This window comes from Bubalus kerabau, chromosome 3 (assembly GCF_029407905.1).
Source record: "Bubalus kerabau isolate K-KA32 ecotype Philippines breed swamp buffalo chromosome 3, PCC_UOA_SB_1v2, whole genome shotgun sequence".
In the NCBI taxonomy this organism is placed as follows: domain Eukaryota; kingdom Metazoa; phylum Chordata; class Mammalia; order Artiodactyla; family Bovidae; genus Bubalus; species Bubalus kerabau.
The window spans coordinates 34,905,255-34,928,356 of NC_073626.1; the positions used below are offsets into that span (position 1 = coordinate 34,905,255).

At 50.9% G+C, this 23,102-nt stretch overlaps 2 protein-coding genes and 1 long non-coding RNA gene across 4 annotated transcripts; 1 reads left to right on the forward strand and 2 right to left on the reverse strand.

The window, feature by feature from the left end:
• Positions 1–276: 276 nt before the first annotated feature.
• On the reverse strand, positions 277–13,310 carry RSPH9 (radial spoke head component 9). Its single transcript, XM_055571337.1, has 5 exons — positions 13,084–13,310; positions 9,609–9,774; positions 7,487–7,616; positions 6,933–7,079; positions 277–437 (listed from the first exon to the last, which is right to left on the reverse strand). The coding sequence occupies exons 1-5, from the start codon at positions 13,308–13,310 to the stop codon at positions 277–279; spliced, it is 831 nt and encodes a 276-aa protein (XP_055427312.1).
• Positions 13,311–14,747: 1,437 nt separating this feature from the next.
• On the reverse strand, positions 14,748–23,033 carry MAD2L1BP (MAD2L1 binding protein). 2 transcript variants are annotated; one of them, XM_055571336.1, is made up of 3 exons: positions 22,786–23,033; positions 19,019–19,284; positions 14,748–16,829 (listed from the first exon to the last, which is right to left on the reverse strand). In XM_055571336.1, the coding sequence occupies exons 1-3, from the start codon at positions 22,790–22,792 to the stop codon at positions 16,317–16,319; spliced, it is 786 nt and encodes a 261-aa protein (XP_055427311.1). In that variant the 5' UTR covers positions 22,793–23,033; the 3' UTR covers positions 14,748–16,316. The 2 variants fall into 2 exon arrangements, with proteins under 2 accessions (XP_055427311.1, XP_055427310.1); XM_055571335.1 differs by lacking the exon at positions 22,786–23,033 and adding an exon at positions 19,904–20,098.
• Positions 20,203–20,773, forward strand: LOC129645861 (uncharacterized). Its single transcript, XR_008711524.1, has 2 exons — positions 20,203–20,489; positions 20,592–20,773. It is a non-coding gene; the product is annotated as an uncharacterized LOC129645861 (long non-coding RNA).
• Positions 23,034–23,102: the final 69 nt, after the last annotated feature.

The following is a 23,102-nucleotide window of genomic DNA, read 5'->3' on the forward strand; positions in this document are numbered from 1 at the left end:
GCCCGGCCTACGTGCGGCTCTCTTCTGAGTCCAAAAAGCTGCCCTCCTCAGAGGTCTCCTGGCTGTCACCTCCCTCATGCCGTTTCCTCCCACCATTCTCTCTTGTTAGCACATTCCAGCCCTCTGCCACTTGCTCTATTTAGAGCTGGGCCTCTCCTCAGCCTGGACACCAGATGGAGGTGGAGGTGGGAGGGAAGCAGCACAGAACAGACCGACCAGATTCACCGCCTTTATGAAAATACTGCTCAGACTCTGCACACCCCGTGGGCGGCCCGCCTACAGCATGAAGGGCAGGTCTAGGTTCTTCTCGCCGGTGCCCACGTAGATGTAGCCATAGTTCTTGGTGCGAGGAGCGTGGTAGAAGGTGAGGCCGGGCCAGAGCAGGCTGCGCAGCACCACCAGGGCGTTGCCCCTCTCCATCTGGACACTCCAAGACCCTGGGGGGTGGGGAAGAAGCAGCAGAGGACAAGGCCTGGGCATCATGGGGGCAGAGCCCCACCGGGGGTGCGGAAACCCCAGCTCCAGGCAGCCAGGCCTGAGTGTGAAGGTTCCACTGGGAAAGGGGAAGACAATTTAATTATCCCAGCGCTTTACTCCTCCTGATTGCCTTTGAGCCATTTCACTGCTCATTAAAGCCACTTCCAGAGGGAGGGCGAAGGAAATGAAAAGAGGTGGAACTCAAAGCAGTCCATTTTGTTCCTGTCAGCAAGTCCAGTGACAGGTTGCATGGGGGAGGAAGCTGGGTCACCCATGCACAGGCGGAGTGGGGTTGGGGCTAGGCCAGGGAGACGCCAGGCTCCTCTCTTCCCTGCACTCGGGCTCGCTGGTGGCCTGCTGTCCTGGTGTGCTTCACCTCTCTTGCAAAATTTTGCTCCAGGCCCAGCAGCTTAACTCTGAGGTGGATGAGACCTGCCCAGGCTCACATAAAAGTGTGGCCTTTTCAGGCCTCCGGCTCAATAGCCCTTTTCTGGCAGCTGGTAGACTGAGAGCCGTCCTTAGTGGGAGGGGACTTGGGCCACAGCTAATGAGCCTTTGTCTGTCCTGGGTTCTGCCCTGGTTTTTGCTCCCCAGACGGGAGCAGCCCAGCCTGGGGCTGAGTTGTGCAGCCACGAGGACTTGGCGGGAAGGGCCTGATACAGCTCCAGAACCAAGGGAGGGAGCCGCTGTGTGGGAGGAAGGAGCCTGGGAAAATCGCCCCTGGATGCAGATCTGGAGCTTCTATTCCCCTGCGCCGAGGCCTCTCCCAGCCCAGCCGCAGCTCTGCCCCAGCCCCTGCCAGAAAGGCAAATGCTTTGAAGGTTTTGGTGCTGGACCAGCCAGTGATGCACTGAGAACTGCGCCGAGGCCTTCATCAGCTGCCAGCCCAGCCCGGCTGCCTGGCTCCCGCTGCGTCGCTGCCCCCAGGCCTCCTCCAACCATGGCCTACCCCGGTCATTCCACACCCAGCAGCCTTGGAGCTCAGGCTCCACCCACCAGAGGCCACCCTGATTATAGGAGACCTGACCACGAGGCACCCTTTGCCCTGATGGCAGCTCAGCCCATCTCAGGGCTCCAGCACCTGCCCAGGTCAAAGCTAGAGCTTTTGGGGTATATGTAGTCTGGTGGCCTTAACCTGCTTGGGGGGTGCCCACGCAGGGGCCACCTCAGCACTCTGCGGTGGCCTGCACCAAGCACCACCAGCCAAGGGTGAGGTGATGAAGCAGAAGCTACAGTGTAGGCTTGACCCCACTCCCCCAGGCCCCCTCAGTGCCAGCCAGATAGCATCGAGAAAGAAGAGTGTCCCTAGGTTCCCAGAGCTCTGACTGGGCACTGCCTGGGAGGGTGGGGGTGGTCAGAGAAATGGGGAGTATCTCCCCCAGCTCCTGCAGCATGCCTCTCTGGATCCCTGAGATCTTCCACCTCGTAAACCTGCCTGCAGGTTCTGGAGCCTTAGCCTGTTGCTCTGCTAGTCATTCATTCCAGAAAACAGATGGCCTAGGGGTAACAGGAGAAGGGGTGTGACAGAACAAAGTGTTCCCAGTACACCGTATGCAGCTTCTGGCCAGAACACAGACCCCCGGAAGGTAACCCCTGTGAGCTCCCTGTGCCAGTCCCCGCAGCAGCATCTGGGGAGTCCCTTTCTGCTCCAGGAGTCCACAGCCACAGCCCCCTGGAACTGAAAAAGGTCAGGCTCTGACCACCCGAAGAAGGCAGCTTACAGCCCCGCCGCCTCCCCCCCACCCTGGGCCAAATGCTGCCCTGGAGAAAGAACTGGAGTCCCCCATCCATACACACTCAACAGTTCCCTGTCACCAGCGCTTTGGCATACCCTGAGCAAGGACGGTCCTGGCTTTCCCGGTACCAGCCTGCCCACCTAGGGCTTGGCCACCTCTTGCTTCTAGTGGGTGGGGGAGGGGCCAGGCTCATCAGGGGCTCCCCCTACACTAGCCAAGCAAGAGCAAGGAGAAACAGGGTTTCCCCACTAGGGTTGGGGATCTGTGCCATGCAGGCCCAGGGTGCTGGCAGAGTACAGAAGTAGTATGTGCAGGGCTGGCCAGCCAGTGACACTACTTCCTACCCTCCCTTGCATTCCTGTCACACTTCTGTCCTTTCCTTGTCCCTGGCTCAGCTTGTCGCCCAGGAAACACATACTCTCAATGTGCCAGGAGTCACGTAGCATCTACCTGGGAAGCCAGGCTCTTGCTTCACCTTCACCCACTTTTATTACTGCAGCTGCTGGCAAGGCTGGGCCCAGCCAGCCGCCGCCAATGGGACTCGAGGGGAAGCAGCCCATGCTGTCTCCCGTCTCCCCAGACCTTCCCTCCAGCCCCCTGGCAGCCAGTCTTCTCCACAAGCTCTCTTTTCTGAGGATGTGGTGGGATACAAGCTGGTAAGCCAGGAATGGGGCCTCCTGCATGAGCAGGAGTCTTCCTGGGCCTTGGGGTCTCTCTCACCTTGCCAGTGTGGGAAGCTCAGGCTGGGAGATGCTCATCATAGTTACATTCCCCTGCCCTCCAGAAAGAAAGGCAGCCAAGTTCTGAGATTAAGTTGGAGGAGGAGAGTGGACCAGGCTGGAGTTCAGGGCTGTCCAGGGGCGGTAAATGGCTTAAATCCACTCAGACCAGCACCGCACAACTTGTCTCACACACACAAAAATGGCCACAGGCCCCTTCTCAGAGCAACCAGTCCCCGACACCAGGGCCACAGCACATGGGAGGGGGTGGGGGCGGGGACACGCCAAAGAGTTCCCAGTCTTATTGATAGGCAAGGCCAAGCCCCTTGGTGCAGAAGGCCGAGCACCTGTCACCTGAACCTCCACTGGACTGGAAGGGAGGTGCCACCTGCCCCCTCTGAGAGAGGGCTGATCCCAGACCCCGCGTTGCCCACCCTCTCCAGTGCTGTCTCCCCTATCCCCCACCTCTTCCCAGCCATCACTTACTAAAAGCTGCTTTCCAGGCAGGCAGGCCCCTTGCTGCCCTCTGCTGCCTACTCTGGGCACTGTGCTGGAGCCCTCGCTGCTTCGTAGCCGGCAGTCCCTGAGATCTCTGCTCCAGCCCAGAGAGAGGCGCTCTGCCCTCCACCCGCATGCTCTGCTTCCCAGGACACCTATGCGGCACCTGCTGTTCTACCTTGCCACTTCACATCCTCTGTTTAGTTTGATCTTCCCAAACGCCTGTGAGGCAAGGATGGTGCCTTGTTCACAGCAGCATCTCCTGTCCCTGGGACGTACTAGCTGCTCAGTGGCTATTTGCTGACAGCATAGAAGGTTAAGGAGTGTTGAACAGCAGAGTACTGCCCAGAAATCTGGCATCCTGACTTAGTGCTCCATGTCTCACCTACTCTTGGCTTTTGCCCTGTGTCTGCCAGAAGGATGCTTCTGCTGCCAAAGCCCTACTCCCACAGAACTCCACAGACCCCATGGCACAGTGGGACGGCTCGGGAGGCCACAAACGGCTCCAGGCAACATTCTTACATCCTCTCTCCAGCCGAGGGTGGTCCAGGGACCAGCTGCTGAGCGCCTGGCCAATCCATGTGGCCACAGAGAGCAGGAGTCTCAGGGACTGCCTGACCCATTCCTGCTCACAGGTGATACAGAGTTCCCCTCAACAGTTGCTTCAGACCCAGAAAGGAAGCTGATCCTATCTGGGCAGATCCCATCCTTCCGACCAGTACTGGTGCCTCAGGGAACTCATCGTTGAGACTTTGCTTCACTTAGCAACCCAGCCATTCTGGCTACTGTCTGCCTGGTGGGGCAGCCTCCCAGCAGCTCCTTCTGCTCTTTCAGGGGCAGATATTGCAAGGAGTCTGGGAGCAGAGTCAGAGTGTCTGCTCTCCCCCAGCCAGCCATATTTCCATCGCCATACCACAGGCCCCACCAAACTATCCTGAGTAAAACCCGGCCAGACTTCCTGCAGGCTTTCTGGTGGTGGCTGTGGGAGGAGAGGAGCTGGAGGCCCAGAACTGTGGAGTTTCCCAAAGTCAGGCCAGGAGCATCTCTCCCCTCCGGCGCTCAGACACAGGAGACTCCGGGAGTCCCTCACTCCTAAGGCTCCAGCACTAAGGACGGGCAGCATTCGGGGAGGAACTGGGGTGTCATATCATCAGTTGATCTCTCAGCCCTGAGGCCCACTGTAAGTGCAAGAAGTCTAGGTTCCGGGGGGGTGGGGAGGAGGCCCCCTTGTTCCATCCCCCGCCCTCCACAGTCACCCAGCACTCTGAAGGGAGAGCCTCATCCACTGGCCCTGGGCTCCCTGCTGCCACGGCTGAGAAGTCCGCACTGGGCAGAGCTTTCCAGCCATGCTCCGAATCGGGGAGGGACTGCTGCCCCCAGATTAGGGGTGCTAAGAGGACTTTTCTCAGTCGGCCACGCAGGCCCTGGCACTGGGTCCCACCACCACAGTGTTCCTAACTCCCTTTACCAACCAAGGATGTGCAGTCCCCTCCAGCCCCTAGTCAGGTGGGGAGCACAGAGTTGGAGGAGGTAATGGGAATCTGGAAAGTGTGTCTGATGGTTAAGAAATTCTCACCCTCTATTACCATCTCCCTGCCGGGTCCGGGATCCCCAGTCTATGCTCAGGGAAGCTTGACTCTGGTGCCCCCGTGTGGTGGAGGCCAGCGTAGCCACTCTTTGCTGGCAGCCCTTAGCCACCTGTGACCCATGGCCCGGCCCCCGCGGCACTGCAGTAGCCCCAAAACGGCCTCCGGAGCCCTGGCTTGCCCCTCTGCATCCGCTCATGCGCCACTGCCTTGTTACCACAGATCTGCAGCTCCTACTGCCTTGGTCTACTCCTAGGGCTTCCCAGGTGGCTCAGTGGTAAAGAATCTCCCTGCAATGCAGGAGATGTGAGTTCGATCCCTGGGTCAGGAAGATCCCCTGGAGAAGGAAATGGTGACCCACTCCAGTATCCTTGCCTGGGAAATCCCATGGACAGAGGAGGGCCACAGTCCATAGGGTCACAAAGAGTCGGACACAGCTGAGCAACTAAACCCTCCTACCCTTTGGCCCTCTGGGCCCTCCCTAGCCTGCCCAACCCCCCTCTAAGGCCTTTTGCTACTGAAAACAGTATCAGTAATACTTACTGATTTTTACTTGAGTCCTTAATGTCTTAAGCACTATCATAAATGTTTTGTATATGTGTTGCTTTTCATTTAATTTCCATAACAACCCAATGAGGTAGAAAATATCAATTTTCCCCTTCTAAAAATTGAGGCACAAGGAAATTGAGGGAGTTGTCTGAGGTGACCAGGTAGTACACAGCAGATTCAGGGTTCCAACGCAGGCTTTCTGGTTCCAGAGCCCTTGTGTTTTAACGACTACTGCCGTCCCACCTCTACCCTGAGTTCCAGCCCAATTGGGTTGCTCATTGCTCCTCAGAAATGTTTCCCCCTAGTGATGGGGGTGACTACTGTCCCGCGATTCCCATCATCCACTGAAAACACCATCTGTTTGACACCACAATTAAGGCCAGAGCCTTGGAGTCTAATGCTTTAACACATACTATGTCCTTGGATTTAACTCTCTGAGCCTCCGTTTTTTTATCTGTAAAATGGGGATAATGATATAATAGTATCTAACTCACAGATCAACTGTGAAGATTAAAATGAACTAAGGAAAAAAAATGAGGCATGGGAAAGACTGGGCACAGTGCCTGCCACACAGTAAGCAGTGCCGTTGCCTTTATGAGTAGTTCCTAGTATCACTGTCTTTGCCATCAACAACAGATCCCTCCAGCTCTCAGAACACCAAGCATGGGGAGGGAAAAAAGCAGGGGTACTGAGGCAGTGCCTTAGGTGTGGCCCCTGAATGCCCAGAGCCTGGCGCCTGTCCTGGGATGCAGAGCCCAGCAAGAGCATCTTCCAAGGATGTGTTCATCTCTACTGGTGGAGCCCAGGGAGGAACCGGGGTCTCTGACCCCCACCAACTGCCGGCTGTGTGCCTGGGCCAGGTGGGCCCTGAAGCACAAGAAGGCCTCTGAAGTTGTATGTTTTATGATTTAAAAGCACACTTAGCAGGAGCAGACGTACAGAACTCATTTCCTTAGCAGGTGGCCCTCTGCAGGCCAGTCGGCACCTACTCCCCGAGCACCAGCTGTGTGCCAAGCACTGGATCTAACCCCGAAACCAACCGTGAAGATGTATATACGGCTAGTGTTTTCAGGGATGTTTTGGTGGGGGGAAATTCCCAACTTGCCTTCATTCAAGATTGGTATAAAAATCAAGAGAGATTTCCTGTCTGTGGAAGCACCTGGAAGACAATCCTTTTGTCTGCAAACATTTGGAGCTGAGCCCTGTATTGGGCCCTGGAGGAGCTTCCTACTCAAGGCCCCATATTGAACTCCCAGTTCCCACCCAGGCCGTGGGTCCCACTCTTAAGAGGGAATGGCAGGTGGTATGGCCCACTGTTCTGACCTGGGGGTATATCCAATGTCCTCCAAGTAACCAAAGGCCGTTACCTCTGGGGATGTCATGCTCCAAAGAGTCCATGAAGTCTAGGGACGGGTCGAGCTCAGCCTTCTCCAGCAAGGTCTTGTTCTTCAGCTCAACAGGCTCCCTGAAGTGGAAGTAAGAACTCAGCTTCTTGGCTTCAGACAAGGACAGTCCTACAAAGGGGCGGCAGGTAGGAAGGGATGGTCATCCCCAAGCTCCACAGTCCCCTCCCTCTCTGACTGGAGACCACAAGGAGGGGCTTGCAGAGGGTTCAGTCAGCTACTGATGGGGAACTGAAGGGTGGAAAGGGACCAGCGTTCTCTCAGCCAGAACTCAGCTCGGCCCTTGCGACGAGAACAGACTACGGAGGAGGAGCATGGAGAAATGTGGGGAGCCCAGCCCCGCACACACCCCCAAACCCAGGTGGCCAGACACTCTCTCAACTCAGGCATAAAAGAGTCAGGGTCCAGTAACGACATTCGGCAGTTCCTCCCAAGTGATGTGGCAACAGTTATTCCTTCTCTGAGGTTCCCCTGGACTCCCAGACATGTGTCTGACTGTGCTTGGGAAGAGAACTTACCTTCAAAGGTCCGATTGACATTGATAGGTCCAAAAGGGGTCTTAAAGAGGGCGCCTCGGGGGATGACAGCCACAGCCTTGTCGATCTGGTCAATAACGGACACCAAGCGTGTCTCTTCCTTGATCTGGAACTGAGGAGACAGGAAAACAAGTTACCCCGCTGGGGTGCTGTGCCCAGTCAGTCATGCCTCATGCAAGGGCCCCCTGCATGTCCATCTGACCTGGGTCATCACGCAGAGATGCCAGGTGCATGGAAATTCACCATGAGTGAAGCCCTTGCCTGCCTTCCCTCCTCCCATCCTTAAATTGGTAATACGTACTGCTGGGGAGTACGATATTTAAAACTTTTTTTAAAAAATAATAAAAAGCAGTGTCTCATCTCATTCCTGGTCCCCCAGTTGCTCTCACTGGGAGCAGACACCATTAACAGTGGTTTATATACCAGTCCAGAAACAAACCATTCTGTCATCATGTTGCCTATTTTGCCTTTTTAAAATATAAAAGCTATCATGCTGACTGTAGAATACCTGGGTGATAGAGAAGTATTTTATAATATACCTAAGAAAATTAAAGCCATCATAATCCCACCTGCTGAAGGTAATCGCTGAGAACACATTGGTATAATCCCTTCTGTTCTTTTTTCCTATGCCTATATTCAAAGGAAAATTAGAATTACAGTTTACATAGTTTCTTGTCCTGCTCTTTGACTTAACATCATTTCTCAAACATCACCCCATACTGTAACATGTTTACACAGATGAAATTTGATTAGAATCAGTATCAAGGGCAACCCCAACCCAAACAAAAGGACTTCATAGAGATGTTGGGGAGAAAACAGCACTTGACAGGGAAAAAGTCACTGGGAGACCCCAGAGTCATTCAGCCACATATTTCCCCTGGGCTGCTGATTGGAATTGTTTACAAAGGAGAAGATGGAAACTAATAAGTGTCTAGGCTGGGTGCTTTAAATACATCACCTTGGGAATTCCCTGGCAGTCTAATGGTTAAGATTCTGTGCTTCCAATGCAGGGGACGTGGGTTCAATCCCTGGTTAGGGAACTAAGATCCCGCAACCCTCATGGCAAGGCCAAAAAAAATGGCACCTCATTTAACCTGTACAAGTCTCAGTTCTACAGAAGAGAAAACAGAGGCTGTAGAGTTTGTCCAGCAGGCAAGGGGTTGCAGCTGAAGCATCACAGACCTAGACCCAGACATCTGGCCTCACCCACGTTCAAGGGCAAAGGTTGGATTTTGAATCACAGGTTTGTCTATTTTCAGAAATTGGGTTATTTTCCAACCATGCAATCCCATATTTTAATGTTGCTTATTTTGCTGTTTTAAAATATAAAAGCTGTCATGCTTACTGTAGAATATCTGGGTAATATGGAGATATTTTATAATATACCTAAGAAAATTAAAACCACCCATAATCCTATCTCCTAAAAGTAATCGCTGCTAACAGTTTCAAGTGAATGTATTATCTGTGTGTGTGTGTGTGTGTGCTAAGTCTCTTCAGTCGTGTCGACTCTTTGCAACCCTATCAACTGTAGCCCGCCAGGCTCCTCTGTCCATGGGATTTCCAAGGCAGGAATAGTGGAGTGGGTTACCATGCCCTTCTCCAGAGGATCTTCCCAACCCAGGGACTGAACCTGCATCTCATGTCTCCTGCATTGGCAGGCATGTTCTTCACCACTACGGCCACCTGGGAAGCCTGAATGTGTTACCTAGTAAAATACAAATCTATACAAAAATATAAGCACCTGTGCACACCCCCTGATCCCAGAGCAATGCACAGACCGCTTCTTCCTAGCCCCGGCCCATAACCCAGCTCTCCCGAGAGCTGCCCATCCCCTTGCCACCTTGTCATCACTCAGGAGTGATGTGATGCTGGGCAGGTGACTTAACAGAGGTTTCCTCCTCTCCACCCCCTGGAGGCAATGCACCAGCGTCCTAGGGCCATAAGGATGGAGCGAGGGGGCCGGCACGGAGGCCCAGGGCCGAGCACACCCAGCGCCCCAGGCCCCGTGGCCCCAGTGGCTGTGATAATGACCGTGCTTGCCGCCACCAGTGTCCACCAGCCCAGCCCCTTGTGTTCAGGCCCTCCTCCTCCTGTCTTCACTCACCACGACTTCTTCTTCAAAGACCTTCTCACCCTCGTTCACCTTCTGCAGCTCAGTGTGTTCGTACTCATGGGAGGGGTCCCCCATGAAGCGACCCTTCACCACAGACGTCTGTGTCTCCATCTCCTTTGTGGCGGGAGGCAGGAGGCTCCACTCCATGCAGTTCAGGCTGCCAACAACATCCACATGACCCCAATTCTAACTCCTCTCATTCCAGCGTCCTGCCCCTGCCCCTTCTCCCAAAGGGCTGAGGCCCAAGAAAGGCTGTTGGGAGTCACACCTTTCCCCCTTAGAAACTGCAAGAGCCTGTGGTGTACCCCACCCCATATGTGATGACATAAAACTTAATTTCTTAAAAGCTTCAGTCTGCCAAGATTCCAAGAGCATCTTCCTACATAGCTGGATTGTGAGACCACAGATGAGTTTCTGGAAGCTGAATTGCCTTAATTTCAGATCCCTCTGCTCCAGAGGGCCCACAGCCATGCTCAGCCTGCCTGCTGAGCTGATACACAGCCATCTCCCCCACGCTTCTCCCGGCCCAGGCTCCGGGAGCTCTCCTCCTCTGAGAGCTTCAGGGGCATCGTCAGCCCAGTCACTTCTTTCTCACACCCTGCCGGGAGGGGTGTCCGCCCGCTCCTCCCTCATCCACCCAGCACCTACATCCCCAGCCTGCTCTGTTTCCCCACTTCACTCTCCACTGGCTCCTTCACAACATGAAGATACCCCAGCTTTATAAAACTAACAGTCCTCAAATCCATGCCCCTCTGGGCAATGCCCCTTTCCTGCCCCTCCCTCCTCTTCCCCAACTCTGGACCATAATCAAGAACATTTTGCCCTGCCAGAGCCCTTCCTTCCCACCCCGCTTTCACTCTGACCACTGCACCAGGATTCCACCCCTGGCACCCCAAGAAACTGCTCTGAAGGCCAGCCATGGGACCTACAAGCCAACACGTGCATTTCCATGTCTGCTTCCTTTGACACCTCCCCTTCCTCCTCTCCAGTGCCTTAAGTGTTTCCGAGGATCTATTCTCAGCCCTCTTTTGTCTCCACAGTCTCACCTACCTGACTCCCAGAACCCCAGCTACTCCCTAGTGGACACCCCGAATCCAGTCACCTCTCACCACCTCCACTGCTTCCACCCTCATCCAAGCCACCACCTACTCTCACCCAATATCACAGCAGCTTCCTAACTGGTCTCCCCATGTTCGTACCTGCTCCCGCTTTGGTCTGGTCCCCACCCAACTGGGAAAACCTAAGCTAGACTGTGACTCTGTGCAGACTCTCCCAGTGACCTCCCACTGAGCCAAGCACTCACAGGGCCCTGCATGACTGTCTCGGCCTCTCTGACCTCATTCTGTGCAGTGGTTCCCCCTCACTCACTCCTCTCTAGCCACACTAGCCTCTACAGGATCCCACAAGTACACTAAACACACACCTGCCTCAGGACCTTTGCACTTGCCTAGAATTCTTTTCCCTCAGATAAACACATAGCTCACTCAGTTGCCTCAGGTCTCTTCTCAAATGTTACCTCCTGAGAGAGGCCATCCCAGATCTCCCTTTTTATAATAGTACCCCACCCTGTATTCCATGTCTCCCTTAGCACTTAGCACCAATGCTAAGCATATGCAGTATATGTGTGTGTGTTTATTGTCTGCCTTCCCTCCCCACTACACACACACTAAAATGTAAATTCCATGAAGACAAGGACTTTAGCACTGAATTCCCCATGTCTAGATCAATGCCTAGCACATACTAGGTGCTAGAGAAATAAAAACTTATTGGAATACAGTAAAGTTCAAATCTCTATCTTCAGTCCAAATTTTTCTTTTGGACTCCAGATCCATACTTTAGTATGCTTCCTTACCACTCTGCCCCACGGCACCTGACACCAAACTCGCTGGGCCTCCCCTAGTACCTCCTGAACTCTTTCCCAGTGCATGGCATCAGCCCTCACCCAGCTGCCTGAGATGGAAGGAAGGATCAACCTTGACCTCCTCTTCACCTTTCCCCATTTATTTGCAAGTCCTGCCACTTCTACCACTGAAATCTTTCCAACCCCACCCCTCCATTCCTTCCTCCTTTCAGTCTGCAACAGACATCCAAATGCTCGCCCACTTCCAGACCCTTCTGCCCACTCAGGTCCGAGCAGGCTCTTCTTGATTGAAGGCCCTCAGTGGCTCTGCATAGCCTATGGACAAACAACACCCTAGGCTGCCACTGTCCTGGTTGCCTACCCTCTGTTCTCCCAAACACCCCAAGCGAGCTCCAGCCAGCAAGTTTGCAGTTTTTTCCCTCTGACTGGCATGCCTTTCCCCAGCTCCTTCCTGGAGAACTCCAGGTCATCTCTCAGATTTCAGTAATCTTATTTAAAATTGCTCTCCAAATAGCATTGAAACATGCATACTACCATATGTGAAACAGATCGCCAGTCCAGGTTCGATGCCTGAGACAGGGTGCTCAGGGCTGGTGCACTGGGACAACCCAGAGGGATGGAATGGGGAGGGAGGTGGGAAGGGAGGTTCAGGATGGGGGATACATGTACACCCATGGCTGATTCATGTGAATGTATGGCAAAAAAACACTACAATATTGTAAAGTAATAAGCCTCCAATTAAAATAATTTACCAAAAAATGCAAAAGGAATAAAGATCTTAAAGCTGAGATCTTGAAGGCAAAAAAAACAAAAAAGATGCTCTCCAGGAGAATGTCGCACCCTGCCTCCCCTTCGTGTACACCTCTGTCTTAGTTTTCAGATGCTTTGCTGTAATTGCTGGGTGTGAATAAATTGGAGATAGGGAGAGTCTTAGCCATCTTTTTAACCCCAGGTCTAGCACGGAAAAATTCAGTCAATGTTGGATTGCTGCATGGATAGATAAATGAAGTCTCCAACTTTCTTCAGCCTGAACAGAACGCTTGTAAGATGGGGAGCTCCCCATCAACGGGGTAGTCAAAAGGAGGGTGGATGGTCCTAAATGGAGTGTCCAGGAAAATCTCCTCAGTTCTAAATCCCTTCCCTTCCATTCCACATTTATTCACTACTTCCTGGAGTGCCTCCTATGAGCCAACACCTCCACCCCAAATGCTTCAGGCCCCATTTCCAAAGAGCTCCCCGCTACTCCTCAAGGCTTCTGACCCTTCTCCAAACTAAAGCCAAACTTTAGTTTGGACCCTTCTCCAAAATTTCTCTTTGGAAACCTAGGTCCACCACAGGGCTCCTACTCTGGGTTTTCATTCTCCGGAAGCTTTCATCTTGCCCCTCCTCCGTTCTTGCCCTGCTTCCATTATTAAGCCATCAGCCTCTAAGTTTCTCTGGCGCCTCTCCCCAGGTGTCCTCTTGGGGCTGCTCTCTCAGATCTCACCCGCTCGCTTTCTGGAACCCGCCCCTTTAGGTCCTACCTCCCATTCGCCCCTTCCCGGCCCGGTAGCCCTTCCCTCAGTATCCCCCTGCGGCCTTGGCCAGTCGGGGCGCCCTCTCCACCTGTACAGGGTCTTGCGCGGTGCGAGCTGGTCCTCGCTCACGCCCTGAGCGATGTAGTAATCGGCGACGAGGCCGAGGATGCGGCCCCAGAAGAGGACCCGATCGAAGCGGTAGTCACGTTTAACCAGCATGAGAGAAGTGAGTAGCGAGGCCCGACGGTCCGGGCTAAGGCCCTGCCCACTGCCAGACGCCAACTGCAGTGACAGCAAGAGGCTTTCCGCGTCCATCGCGCCAGCGGCTCTGCTTAACGCCCGCCAGGTTGCTAGGAGAAGCCGTGTCCATGGAGACCCAAAGCCCCGCCCCTCCACCCTACCGGAAGCAGGATTTCACCCACCTGACCTTCTGCAGGCTAGCCTTCTGGGGCCGCCCGCCAGCCAGCCCTTCTTGCCAAGGAGCGCTTCCAAAAAGCCTGGGCGTACACTTGCTCCCTCCTGCTTCCTTTCCCCACTGGGTGATGGGAGGTGTTCAGTTGTCACGGCAACGGCATGGTTTTACCCCAGAATAAGCAGGATACAGTGGTAAGTTGGAGGTCCCAATTTAGCCCAATTCCAGGGCTATTTTGCTTCCTCTAAAACCCCTCCACACAGTCGACATTTATTGAGTCCTCATTGTATAACATACGCAATGGGGGCTTGGGAAGAAAAACAACAGTAAGACTAGCTATATTATTTCACTCCATTCGTGTCCTTTCTTGGCCTCAGAATTCCCTAAGAAAAGAATTTAAGATCTTCCTGGCTCTAAATTCCCAAGACAATCAATCCCCCCCAGAACCAGGTCTTACCGAATGGGGTCCATCTATTCCACTGTCTTCAGTCTTCACAGATGGCTCTTATCTTTCCCTTTCATAGGATTGTTTCAGCTAAGTGGCAAACAAAGACCTAGAAGGGGGAGTGGGGATTCCCCAGAGGTCCAATGGTTAGGACTCCAGTGTGTGGGGGTAGGGAGGGGCTGGCTAGGCAACGGGGGACCATATAGGGCCACACCCTGGGAAAGGAGGGTGCAAAAAAGGTTACAAAATGTGAGTTTATGGACTACACTTCCCGATCAACATTTTCATATACAACATCAACAGCTACACATTCCCTACCACCTACATTTACCTACCTCAGGTCCCACGCCTATTGCTTTTAGGTTCAAATGGTAGCAACAGATGAAAGGCCTGACCCACTGAAGCTGGGGCTCTTCACTCCCTGGGCTAGATACAATTTCTTCACATGCATCTCTGGAGTGCCCAGCCAAGGTTAAAAGAGATAAACAGGTGCCTCAGGAGGCTTGTTGTCAGGGAAGATGATATTTGTTGACAAACTGATCTTTTAATTTCTGGATTCCTTTGGAGCAGATTAATGAAATCAGAATGACCTGGGCCCCAATGCCAAGCCAAGAAGTGTCTAAATTACCTGGATAATTAACTTTGATTGTCTAGACATTGTTTGTGAAGGTTTTTTAAAGTAGGACTTGAGGGATCAGACTTGCCTTAATGTCTTCCACCTCCCTTCTTCAAAATTCTCCCTCCCTTTAAGTTGACCCCTCAGCCTGTCCCTTTCCGAGTGGGAGACATGGCCCTGTTCCTCTTCTGTAAGGTACTATCAGACACAAAAACAGTGGCGAGTCCAAGCTGGCGGAGTATGCTTCAAGTGGACACAGCACAGAAAAGAACTCAAACCTTTTGTTTGCATTGATTCTGTATTTACTTAGCACCAGTAAGTGGCAGGTTCCACATCAGGAAACACAATCTGAAGCCAGAGATGAAGTCCCACAGCTTTCCAATGCTTCCAAATTCAGCAGGGCAAACCCTGTTTAATCATCTCAGAGTAAAATCACACAGAATGCACAGCACAGTGTAAAGCACTCAGCCTCTGGAGTCAGCTGGACTGGGTCTGAATCCAGGTTTCAACACTTACACAAGTTATTCAGTCTCCCCAAGCCTCATCTATAAGACAGAGACAATATTATGAAATCTGTAAGGTTACTAAATTAGATAATGTATGTAAAGTGCTTAAAACCTACTATAAAATATAAACTATTTTCCATGTTTTCTTAAAGTATAAAAAATAGTATATATTGTACACACACACATACACCACACACCTATCCCCAACACCAGCAGGGTGAGGATTCTGCCTTCAACTTGCTTCCAAGAAATAAGTAGATGTTCTCAGGGACAAAGAGCATCAGTGCTCAGTGGTCAGGACAGCACCAAGCTGGAGAGGATAACAGTAAGGATCAGGATGGCCAAGCCACAGATGCAGCTGAGGAGGAATGGCCACAGGCAGGAGCGCAGGGATGGCACGAGGACAATACTGCCAACAGTCACTGCCAGCAGCCACCATGCAACTGCAGTGGAGATAGCAGGGCGAATTCCAGAAGGGACATTTGGCCTCACGGAAGTGACTCTACAGGGCAGACCCGATGTCTTAGCCTATGGTTCAATCAGGCTTTGCAAAGACTCTCTTGGTTTTCTTTTCTCAGGTCCCTCCCGCTGTGTGACCTCTGCTTTGGGTACACATACTCTAAGGGTCACAGAACCCAACATGGGGCAAGCAAAGAACATTGGGCTAGGAGTTAGCTGATGAGGATTCTTGGTCCCAACTCTGCTATCAAACTGTTAAAGAACCTTGGCCAAGTCATTTAACTTCCCATATTGGCCCAGGAATAATGAAGAGAAAGAACTATTAGAAAAAAAAGAAATCATGGAAGGCTGAAGCCTAAGAGACCAAGGGAGAAGATTACTCTAGCCTTAAGCCTCTTTAAGCCAAAAATGTTTCAGGAAAATTTAATATGAATCCATTCATTTTATAATATATTTAAGTCCATGAGTCACATCCACATTATGTCCCTGTTAAAAATTCTGAAAAGCCACAGCAAAAAGCTAAGAAGGGTCACCTCCCCACCCTACCCCACCGGGGCGGGGAGGGGAGGGGCGGGGAGGGGAGGGGAGGGGAGGGAGCCTGTCTGTGGGCCCATGTTTGCTTTCCAGCCCCCAAAAGAAACACCTGACCCAGCACCCTCTGGGAAAACCAGCCTGTGATTCAAAGAGATGCTTGTCCAATGATGATTACAACCCCAGCCATACCATCAGTCCACCAGAAAGTCTAAGGGGGGGCAGGCAGCCAGAAGGACAGAACCTTCCTCTCACCAGGAATTAACTAGCTCCAAGCAGGAGATGGGTGACGTGGTGCCACCAGGGGAAAGATAATTTAGCCACTGTGTGCACGATGGATGAGCATTCCCATTCATTCGTGGAAGCCTTTCAGTGTCACTGGTGCCTGGAACCAAATGTAATCCTCCCAGGTTGTAGCTGGGATGGCGGGTCGGCCACAGGACAAGGTCACAGTCAGCTTGTGGCCCCGGCTGGGCACTCTGTAGTTGAGCTTGGGTCGAAACCAATCTTCTCCACAGTCGCGGTGACCCTGTGCCATGACGATGGTGCCCATGAGTGGAGGGACCTGCAGCTCACTGAAGGCGTCAGCCAGGAAAATGGCTCGGAAGAGGCGGCGCAAACAAGCTGCCGTGCTCAGGCTCGGGTCCATGCTGTTGGGGGCTAATCGGGACAAGTCAAGCTCATAGAACTCCTTGGGGCTGAGGGCATTGCCCCCAAGGAGGATCAGCACTCGAGGGACTAGTGTCCGGGCAAAGAGTCCCTCCAGGTGGCTGAGGACACTCTCCAGTTCTGCCAGGGTTTGCTGGCATTTCCTGCTGCTCACCTCAGCAGTGGCCCGAGGTTTCTTCTTCACCACATCCTCTGCCTGTGAGGACAAAGAATGGTGACAGAGAAGGTCTGCAAGATAGATGAAAGCTAATGCCCTTTGAAGAACCATGCTGGGACACAGCAGACTCACAGGACTGGAACTCCAGTTCAGTGAACCGCCACACTCAAGACCCTGGGTTTTATCACAGGGAAATGTATCAAAAAGGAAAACAGATTCTTTGTACAAAATTATAATTCTTCCCCACTCAGAACAGCAAAGACAGTGTACTGAAGCATCCAGAAATTAGCAACTAAAATACTAAAATACTCATGCGGTGGCATGGCAGGTAGTAAGCTTTTGCTGTGCTGAAAATAATGACAAGACTGAGGACTGGGGACTTCCCTAGTGGTCCAGTAGTTAGAATCCACATTCCAACGCACAGGAGGAGAGCTTGATTCCTGCTTAGGAAACTAAGATTCCCATATGCCACAGGGCAACTAGAGAGCCTGTGCTTGGCAATTATTCAGCCAAAAAAAAAAAAAAAAAAAAAAGCCCCACCAAGGATTATTTGGTCTAATAAATTCTGGAGTTCATCCTCCAGTTAAACATGGCATTCATGTTGAGGTTTGACAGAAAACAGCAAAATTCTGTAAAACAATTATCCTTCGATAAAAAATAAATTAAAAAAAAAAACCAAAAACATGGCAAGCTGATGGAAGGAAGGAAGGAAATGGAAGAGTGGGTGGGAGAGAGGAAGAAAGAGGGGAGGGAAGCAGGAAGGGAGGGGAGAGAAAGAGGACTCCCAGTGGCAAAAATAACTAAAAAATAGATGGCAGTGGCTAAAGACAACAACAAATTTTTGGAAGAGAGGAAGCAGGAAGCACTCAAGAGAGCTGAATACCAAGTGCTGTCAGAGGGGACTCCCCTGAGAAGCAAAACCACACTGAAGAAGTCCATAAAAGGCCCAGGAGTTGTTCACTTAAGCACCACAGAACACAAAAGTGAACACATGGGGACTGAGTCAACACCTATGCAAGGACCCTAGGCGCGCATGCGTGCTAAGTCACTTCAGTCATGTCCAGCTCTTTGTGACCCTAGGGACTGTGGCCTGCCAGGCTCCCGTGTCCATGGGATGCTCCAGGCAAGAATACTAGAGTGGGCTGCCATTCCACTCCAGGGGATCTTCCCAACTCAGGGATCAAAACTGCATCTCTCATGTCTCCTGCACTGGCAGGCAGATTCTTTACCACTAGTGCCCCCTGGGAAGCCCAGGACCCTCAGATGGCCTGCCCACCCAAACACAATGTTCTGGAAGTATTCTTTCTCTCTTTTCTTTCTTCCTTTTTCTCTCATGAGGAGTGTATCAGGTGGAAGCACAAATACACGTGTTCAGTTTACCATGTTTAACTGAAAGATAACTCCAAAATCACCTTTATTAGAGCAAATAATCATCTTTCCCGTTATCATTACCACTTCATTCCCACCCAGTGTCCTTTAAGTCTATCAGCTAGCTCACAGGGCCAGCCACGCACACAGAACTTTCAATGACTTATTCTTAAATATTCAGACACCAAATAAAAACCTCAACTGTGAAAGAGACCAAAACAAATAGGAATCTGGAACAGAGACAGTGCAAGGGACAGAGGAAAACTTTAAAAACACAGTAATTAACACTCACAAGTAAGAAAAGTTCATACAGACAGGAAACAGGATAAAATTAAAAAGGAACATGTGGGACTTCCCTGGTGGTCCAGTGGGTAAGACTGTGAGCTCCCAATGCAGGGGTCCGGGTTCCATCCCTGTTCAGGGATGCTTGCAGGTTGCAACTAAGACCCAGCACAGTCAAAATAAATTTAAAAAATAAAAATTTTAAGACAAAGTTCTTAAGACTGTGACTGCCAAAAAATTACTTTAAGTGTAAGAATATAAACTCAAGGAAGAAAAGTATAACAGAAACAAAGAAAAGAGGATTTGGAGAGAAAAATACACTAAAATGAGAGGATCATTTCATGAAGTTCAAATGTAACACACAATAGGAGTTTCAGAAAAAGAAAACAAGAGAAAAAGCAGGAAGGCTTTGACTACCCAGACTAGAGTGGGAAAGGTTTGAAGCCATAGGGCTGAAACATCCTTTACAGCTGCTTGTGCTGACATGCGTGAAGGTTCCTTTGACCACCCTTTTTACCTGCCACCATCTAATAGCCACAAAGTTCACTCACCAATTTTCTCCCAAAGCTTTTGCCTACCTGGGGAAAAGGTTTTCGGTAGAAGTGCTTAAGCTGTTCGTAGGGCAGAGGTAGTTGCTGGCGTTGGTACATGATATGTTTTAGAAGCTCACAAGTAAAGCGACAGCAGCCTTCCTGGCTCACAGGCCCAGGAAACACCACTGGCACCATGCAGTCTCTGGGACGAAAGGGCTCCAAAGGGTTGGGAGGTTCCTGGGTGGAGGTGGTCTCAAGTAGCTCTATCTGGGGGTCCTGAGTTTCCTCCAACTTCTCACACCACTCCAAATCTAGTAGGTGCACAGAGGGACAAGAGAGAAAAAAGAAAAACTTAAAAGGTCTATGGACATAGCACCCTGAAGCCCGATCTCCTCTGTTCTCCAAAGCTAAACAGGGTCCGGCCTGATTAGAACTTGGATGAGAAAAAGTTAAGAGGCCAAAATCAGTCTTCCCATCCCTTGTGGCGACATCAGCCACCACAGCTGAGGCCACACGCCTACACACGCGGATTCCCTCCGCAAACTCCCCTCTGGGAGGCTGCTCGTAGGTTCCAGATCCCAGTTGTCTAAGTAAGAGACTGCAGGATTTGGGGGGACCGGGTGGCGGGAATATCGGAGACAGCGACTGAAGATCTGCTCAGAAAGCAGAGGCCCTGATATGGGAAAATGAGTTGAGAGAAAGCGGTGTCAAGCAGGGCCCAGAACACGTCGCGAAGAAAGAGGAGAGTGAACCAATGGAATCCAGGGCCGCGGGGGCGATGGAGTCAAAGGGGCCGAGTCAGAGCTGGGAGGGACGACGGGAAACCGGGACAAGGAACACGGGTTAGTGACACGACTACGGGCTAAATGACTGGAGGGAGCCGTGGCAGGGAGGAAACAAACCCCTCGAGCTCCGGACTCTATACCTTACCAGGGACTGTAGCCGGGGACTGCACTTCCGGCTCCGGGGCCGCCATCACGACCTCCTTCCCGTTCTCCATTCGGTTTGAATAGGCGCCCCGCGGTGCTTCATGGGAAGCCCGCGCCTCCACTTCCTGTTCTGCTGGCCCGGAAGTGGGAGGGGCGCCGCGACTGTACAGCAGAGGCTTCTCTGGGTGGGGAATTGAGCCCTGTTAAGGAGCGGAGCGGAGCCCTCGTAACACCCTTCGGCGAGTCCGTCGAGCCCTCCTCCCACAGAGAAACCGCGGGTTCTCAACCACTTGGCGCTGCCTTCCGAGGACACCCACTCGCCCGCATCCATTCTTTCCTGCGTCCTCTATTCGCTACGCACCCACTTCGTGTCAGGCCCTGTCCTAGGTGCTGGAGTCTCTGCGGCGAAGAAGCCAGCGACTGGAGGGGTCCTCAAGGGGTTCAGTGCCTATAGATTCAATGCAGTGTGATGAATTACACAGTAAGGTGTACAAGGGCAGTGGACGCGGAGAACAGGAGCGCCTAACCTAGAGGAGGTGGGAGTGAGGAGTGGTCCAAGAGGAAATTGATCTTTAAGATGAGTAAAGGTAAAGAGGAGGGTCTGGTGGTCCTGGAGACTGTTAAAAACAAACAAGGCCCAAATGGATTCACTTCTGCTAAATCTCACCAAGACTCATTTCCTAATCTAGTAGGAGTTTCAGCTTCTCCTGGAGTGGAATTTTAAACTAACCAGTCTGGCATTTCAGCGCTAGTGAGGTAATCTGCAAGATAAGTCCCCCAACATTCCCCCTAAATGGAATTCCCCTTTCTTTTGCTAATAACCTCATTATCCTGCCTCCATTTCTATAAAAGTCTTGCATTTTGTACAGCCCCTCAGAGTGCCTTTGTATTTACTCGATGAGATACTTCCTGATTCATTTATTTAATTGTTAAATAAAGCCAATTAGATCTTCAAATCTTCAGTTCAATTTTGTTTTTTAACAAGACCTTGAGATACAAGAGCATTCTCAATTCAAGAAATAAAAAGAGTTTGGCTTAGGAAGTATTAAAGCTGTGGTAGACAAACAGAAGCCAAATCATAGTAAGGAAGGCTTTTTAAGCCATATTAAAAAGTTTGAATTTGTTCCTGTAAGGGGATGGAGGAACGTTTGAAAGGTTTAAGTAGGAGAGTGACATGGTTATATTTACATTTTATACTGAAAAATTTAACCTCTACACTGGCTGCAGTGGGGAGATTGGATTACAGAGAGGACAAAGGAGGAGGCACAGATACCAGTCAGAGCTAGCAATTGGAATTACCCCAGTACATGGTGAGAGAGGCCTGAACTAGGGTAGTCACAGTGGGGTGGAGAGAACTGGGTGAACCCTATAGATATTTAGGAGGTCCAGTGAGTAAGGTGGTTGATCCCAGGAAGAGGAGGGAGAGTGAGAGACTGTCCAGAAGATAAGCAAAAAAAAAAAAAAAAAAAAGATAAGCAGACTTTTTACTTCAGCAACTCTATGGCCAGTTGTGCCATTCAATGAAGGAGGGAACACTAGAGGAAGGCCAGTTTTATTGGGTATGGGTAAGGAGAAAAGATGAGTTCCATTTTTGATAGGTTGAGTTTGTTGTTCCATTGGACAGTGAAGAGATAATTTAGGGACACCATGAGGAGCAGAAATATGTATGTGAAAGTCATCAGCAGGGAGGTTGTATACAATGAAAATGAGCAAGGATCCTGAAGACACTAATGTATGGGGATAAGCAGAAACAAAAAGGGTCTATGGAGGAGACTGAGTAGCCAGTTCAGTTCAGTTCAGTTGCTCAGTTGTGTCCGACTCTTTGCGACCCCATGAATCAGAGCAAGCCTGTCCATCACCAACTCCCGGAGTTCACTCAAACCCACGTCCATCGAGTTGGTGATGCCATCCAGCCATCTCATCCTCTGTCGTCCCCTTCTCCTCCTGCCCCCAATCCCTCCCAGCATCAGAGTCTTTTCCAATGAGTCAACTCTTCGCATGAGGTGGCCAAAGTACTGGAGCTTCAGCTTTAGCATCATTCCTTCCAAAGAACATCCAGGGCTGATCTCCTTCAGAATGGACTGGTTGGATCTCCTTGCAGTCCAAGGGACTCTCAGGAGTCTTCTCCAACACCACAGTTCTAAAGCATCAATTCTTCGGTGCTCAGCTTTCTTCACAGTCCAACTCTCACATCCATACATGACCACTGGAAAAACCATAGCCCTGACTAGACGGACCTTTGCTGGCAAAGTAATGTCTCTGCTTTTCAATATCCAGGGAAGTAGTAATAAAAATAGACAAGTGTTAGGTGATAGAGACCAAGAGAACAAGTGTGTTTCAGGAAACAGGGACCAGCGATCAAAACACTCCATAAGAAGCATAATGATTAAAATACTGTGGTATTGGCTTAGGAATAAATGAAACGGAAGACAGTCAAGAAACAGATTAATGTATCAATATGTATATAGGTCTTAGCAATGATGAGGCTGACTCTTAGAAGCAAATAATTTGAAACAACTCCCTATGCATTTAGGAGGGGAAAAGAATTAGTTCCCATTATACATTCTACATAAAGATACATTCCAAATCAATTAAACATATAAACATAGAAATAAACCTCAAAACTCCTAGAAGAAAATACTGGAGAATTATTCATAATTTAGGAGTGGGGTTGGCCTAGACATGACACAAAACCAAGAAAATATAAAGAATTGCTAAATCTGACTTTAAAATGTATGTAAAGATACTATACATAAAGAATGAATGACTAATTATGTACCAGGAAAAAAGTCTGCGTGTGTACATCCATTATTTACCCCACAGGCAACCACCTCATAAGCACCTCATAAGCAACCCTTCCAGGAAACTAAACACACATATCACCTTCCATCTTCCAGGACCCTGATCTCCTCCTGGGCAGACATCCCTGCTCCTCCTACTCCTCTGCCAGCCTTTACTCCTGTCTGCGGTAAGCCAGGTTGTATAAGATCGGATATCAGAATGGGCTATCCCACTCCATCTCTTAAAAGAAGGGAATTGGAAAGAATGAAGTGAAACTGTGTAGGGGACAGCTGAAAGATCTGTGATGATGAAAGTACAAGTGTTATCAGGTGACTGCAGCAGACCCTGGTTATCAAGAGAGCCCAGTGGTGGTGGTGGTGGTGGTGATAATGTTGGAGGAATAGTCTTAGCTCTCGCTT